This window comes from Carassius gibelio, chromosome A10 (genome assembly GCF_023724105.1).
Source record: "Carassius gibelio isolate Cgi1373 ecotype wild population from Czech Republic chromosome A10, carGib1.2-hapl.c, whole genome shotgun sequence".
Taxonomy (NCBI): Eukaryota; Metazoa; Chordata; class Actinopteri; order Cypriniformes; family Cyprinidae; genus Carassius; species Carassius gibelio.
In genome coordinates this window covers 7,650,672-7,656,402 of record NC_068380.1, presented here as the reverse complement: position 1 = coordinate 7,656,402, position 5,731 = coordinate 7,650,672, and the positions used below count along the sequence as shown (strand labels likewise).

Genomic DNA, 5,731 nt, shown 5'->3' with positions numbered 1-5,731 from the left:
TATGAAACTAAGCAATCAGACAAAATTATTTAATCAGTAACAAATGACAGATAAGACTGCCTATTAGAAATATCCCAAATTAATTATGTCTCATGCAGTGCTTGAAGAGAAAAAAATAAGAAGTCCAGGCACATGTTTCATGATTAACCACTATGCAGTTATCACAGCAAATTTTCAAATAGCCACTATCATCATAAATAAACTGCAGATTTGAGGTTTAAACAACTACTTTCTCACCTGAAAATACAATTACATTCCGTGACACAACAACAGTAGCATTTAAAAAATTTAGTATTTTTTTTTTTTTTTTACCATGACCACACACTGGGAGAAATGCTGGATGTCTAGAACACACATGATAAGCACAGTCCAAGTGATGATACTGGATCAAATCACAAGTATCAGTGTTATTAAATTGGGAAAAAGAGGTCTATTTATGAGATGGGTATATGAATTGTCGTTTAAGAAGTCTTTTCACAGACACCATGAACTCCTCTGTCATGAATGTGTAGATTATAGGGTTAAGCATTGGAGGAAGTGCAGTGGTTAGAGAAAGATTAATGATCCTTGTGTTAGTGTTAATAAAGGGCCAAAACGCATATGTAAGAGTGATGGGTACATAAAATATAGCCACTAATATTAAATGAGCAGAACATGTCTTTGTGGCTCTCTGACGGTCTTGTGGAGTTGTGATTTTGAACAATGTCACAGCTATGCATGTATATGAAAAGATAATAAAAAATACTGGAAACCCAAGGATGATTGCTGGGAACAAATTGGCTATCACAGAACTCGGGAAATTGTTGTTACAGGCAGAACGATATATAGGCCCATGATCACAGTAGAAACTGTTAACAGTGACTATAAATTTGCAGAAAGAAAGTCGGCTCATGAAATTTACTCCAATAATTGTAAGTAACAGTACTAGTGTCCACGAAGCACCAATTATAACAAGCATTGATACGTGGGTCACAATCATATGATACCTCAGTGGTAATGAAATAGCTACTAATCTGTCAAAAGACAAAATAGTGAGAGTAAGTGACTGCATTGCAAGAAATAACAAAACAGAGAACATATTGGACATGCACAATCCATATGGTATCAACTGATTCCCAAACAAAAACGTGTCCAGTAGTTGAGGGATTGCAGCTGTACTCTCACTAATGTCGGTCAAAGATAAATTAAAGACAGCTAAATACTTAGGAGTGTGAAGATTTCGATCCATAATGATAACAAACATGAGGCAAGAATTTCCAAGCACAGTAATAATGTACACAAAAAACAGAAATATATAATAGTATCTCATGTGAGGAATGGCAGAAAAACCACTGATGTAGAAATAAGACGGGAGAGAAATATTCCTGTTTTCGGTTAATTCAAGATTCATGAACATTTCATTCACTGATTCTGTATTCATGTTGTCTGGGAAGAAAAGCACAAACTGATTTATATTAAATATAGCAACAACTACTACATTATAGTTAAGATTTTCAATTGGAACCTAACCAAAAAGCCCAAACTTACAAGTATATTCGATTTCTAAAAACATATTTTAACATGAATGCAATGGTATAAAAAACTAAATCTCATATTGTTAAATTAAACTCAAATGTTATATATAATACACAAGATTTCAAGAGAATGCTAAAACGCAATTAACGTACAGTATGATATACCCATAGAATTGTGGAGAGCTGCTCAATGGGGCCCTGGAAAGCTCAGGCTTATAAAAGCACACAGCCCTGTAAAAAGACCCCTGACCTGTTACATACTGAACTATATTTGCAGCTGATTATGATATGAAGGCCAGGCCTCTCTGGAATTGTCAACTGACCAATCATGATGATATGATTAGCTGTCTACATAACATTCATCAGCTAATCTATAGAGAGGAGAAACTGACACTGTGAAGGATGGCCTTCGCCATCAAAAAGTATGGAAATTATATATTATTTTACACATAAGTAAGGTTTCCTACCTTTTAAGTTTTATTGCAGTAAATTATATACAGTGTTCTGTGGCTATATGTCAAATTGTGTACATTTATATTACCAATGACAGTCATCAGCTGTTTATTATTAAACAGTTTGTTTATTCATAACATGTTGTGTCTGTTGTGTTATTTTAAGTTAAATTAGTCTGTATGTAAGATGATTTCTTTAGCTAAAGAAAAGCCATTCATTGAATGTGTGTGCATTGAGAATCTGTAGTAATCAACAAGTGTTTCATCACCTAATTATGAAGTGTCTGTTCCAAAGGATAATGAGAAATATGTTAATTACCCTGTAAATAGCACTGTTTGCGCTCAGGTAAATCTGTGGAGAGGTTCATACAGAGCCTGAGAGATTTCAGTCTCGAAGCTCATTAGTGTAAACAAGGGAAAAACAAGTGAACTGTGACATGCAATGTACCCACAAGAAAACAGATACAGAGGGGGCAGAGGTCATATAGAACATAATATTAATTTTAAAAAAAAGAAGAAAGAAAGAAAATATTCCCTGTCTAGTTCATTTTCCGAGAGAGGTCATTTAAAATTTCACTACTCTAAACTCTTTCCTCAAGATAAGAAGTACTTAACTCCATCTACTGGACCAGTTAAGAATCATAATGGGGACACTAAAACAGTTTAATTTTACAGAAACATTAAAATATTTTGGGGAAATGTCTACAAAATGTAACAAACATGACAACTTGACAGCTTGCCTCAATAAATATACAAAGAAATTGTTATTCCATAAAATTACAACATAACATTTTGACGACATGCTCCCTAATCAGACAATAAAAAAAGACTGTCATAGACTGTGGAAACTTAACACTAATATCTTTAGTCTGTGTGCATTGAATTTATTTAACACAACTTTGAAGTTGAATTACTGAAATAAATGAACTTTTCCACGACATTCTAATTTATTAAGATGCACCTGTATATTCAAACTTTCTGAGTTTTCATAACCTTGCAGTTACAGATGCTGTCTGCATCTTTTTGCCATTCTCCTTCACAAAAGCTTTATTTCTATCCACATGTGAGTACATTAATGCCCAATCCCAAATCTATTTTATACCCCTTACCCTACCCCTCCACTTACCCCTTACCCTTGTCCCTTGAAACAGAGTGTCAAGGGGTAGGGGTGAAAATATTGCCCTAAGAATTGGGACACCACTACTATGCCATCACACATCATCATTCGTCTAGCTCCTACAATATACACATATACTGGTGTGCAGTTGTACATTAGAGCCTTTAATTATTGTTCTGTATTAATGCACTGAATACTGACACACACACACACACAAATATCGGAAATCGCGTAGCTCACACATCCAGGAGAAAAACTTGTCAACGCTGCCCCACGACTTTTATTAAATACAGTTTAAATACTGAATCGCTAAATTATATTTTCCAGCAGCGAGAGGATAAAATCGCTGTTTTTAAGTAGACTCACTCTAAAAAGAGAAACGCACAGACGCACATTCGCGCAACTTCAATCTCTCTCTCTCTCTCTCTCTCTCTCTCTCTCTGTCTCTCAATGTTTGAGAAAAGGGTTTAGTGATTTCTAATTATTGGGGGGACTAGCCCTCCTCAATGTCTGCGGTGGTTATCGCCTGCCCCCTTCAGGTTGGTGGTGAGCTCCTGCCTCCAATGGAGGAGTTTAAGTATCTTGGGGTCTTGTTCACGAGTGAGGGAAGGATGGAGCGGGAGATTGACAGGCAGATAGGTGCAGCTTCTGCAGTGATGCGGTTGATGTACCTGTCTGTCGTGGTGAAAAAGGAGCTGAGCTGCAAGGCGAACTGAGGTGGCTCGGGCATCTGTTCCGGATGCCTCCTAGACGCCTTCCTGGGAAGGTGTTTTGGGCACGTCCCACCGGGAGGAGGCCCCAGGGAAGACCGAGGACACGCTGCAGGGACTATGTCTCCCGGCTGGCCTGGGAACGCCTCGGTATCCCCCCGGAAGATCTGGAGGAAGTTTCTAGGGAGAAGGAAGTCTGGGCATCTCTGCTTAGACTGTTGCCCCTGTGACCCGGCCCCGGATAAGCGGAAGAAGACGGATGGATGGATTAACCTACATGCTCATACTTCTTTGGAATGGCATTAATCTGTGTATTATCTCAACTAACAGGCATTTATACATACCAATGTACATATTAATCTGTAATCTAGCTGTTGTTGATATAAAGTTCTCTGCTACCTGCAGACCAACCATGATCTCAGTGCTGCTGGGTGAGATTTAAACCATTTCACATTACTCTTGCATCTCAAGAATGTACTTCTATCATCTTGGTGATTTCACAGAGTGCATGGGTCTGACATTAATGGCAATAGACCAATTTATTGCGATCAGGCTTCCATTGAGATACCACAGCAGAGTGAAATGCACTTTTGATTGTAGCCTCTCTAATTCCTCCCTTAATAAACCCCACTGTTTATTGCACCAGAACTAAACAGATCAGAACAAGGCTAGCAGATGTATTTTCGTGCAAAAAAATTGTACCACATCATTTAAAGTTAATTTTAACAACTTTATTGTCTTAATTCTGATTGTGATTATGTTTCTTGTTTTGATAATGTGTTTTGTGATGCTCCTGCTAATGTCAGAAACTATAAGCCATAGCATAGACATACTTATGTTGAATTGCCTGTTTTGCAATAAAGCAAATTAAATAAGTAAAATATTTGTTAAATATATATATTTTTAATGACAGAATTAGCAGATATTTGAAACATTAAACAGATAGACTTCTTTGTATTGAAAAAAATAGCCTACCTGTTAAACAAAACGTCTCAGGTTACGAATGTAACCATGGTTCCCTGAGAGGGAACGAGACACTGCGTCCTCTGAAGGGACACTATGGGGAACACCTCTTCGTGACCTGTCTGAAGCATACTTTGAAAAACGCCAACATGTTGGCCAGCGACAGCCTCTGACGTCGCTACCGGCACGACTATAAATACGCGCCCGTAGGACCCGTCACTTATCTTCTTCGTGAAGCTTGCGTCCGAAGCATGGCAGGGAGCTAGAGGACGCAGTGTCTCGTTCCCTCTCAGGGAACCATGGTTACATTCGTAACCTGAGACATTCTCTGTCAAGGGAACTTCAAACTGCGTCCTCTGAAGGGACACTATGGGGAACAGTATACCCACGCCGCCATGCTGAGGGGAGTGCAGGCCAGAAACATGGCAAACACTAAGTACCAACTCTACCATTTCACCGGTAGTCGCCCCTGGGACGGTTCGACGGCTGTCCGTGACATTATCCCTTATGGCCAAAGGCCTAAGCTACATACCCAACTTACCTGTGGGGCCTCAGCCCGGGGTAGAGCTGAAGTCTTGGAATCACAAAAGATTCCTTTAAAGGGATACGGCTAAGAACTTAGCATTGTCTTTTACCAAGTCTTGCCTGTCACAAAGGAGGGACTCTCGTGGCACTCTGATAGAGCAGCTCGTAAATGGAATGGCCGGGAGCAGAGCAATTGGAGGACGGAATGTACAGATGAAGCCTCGGCCACACCTGTACCATGCCGTCCAGCCCCAATGGAGCTGGATGAGTCAGAGGAAGCCAGAGGGGATAGTGCGATGCTCTCGAGCCGCAAAAAATGATCCACCCAAATCTGGCTAACCTTCCCAACTCTGCTTCAACACCTTGGTGCGAAGGCGCCATTCCCGAGCCTCAGCCCCTGCCTCAGCAGGATGTCTGCTCTCACAGTGCGTCTCAAAACAGTATGTAGTA

At 39.6% G+C, this 5,731-nt stretch overlaps 1 protein-coding gene across 1 annotated transcript; it reads right to left on the bottom strand.

Moving 5' to 3' along the window:
- Window positions 1-430: 430 nt before the first annotated feature.
- On the bottom strand, window positions 431-1,390 carry or42b2 (odorant receptor, family 42, subfamily B, member 2). The gene has a single exon (XM_052607879.1). It carries the CDS (start codon window positions 1,388-1,390, stop codon window positions 431-433), a length of 960 nt encoding a protein of 319 aa, XP_052463839.1.
- Between the last annotated feature and the right edge of the window lie 4,341 nt (window positions 1,391-5,731).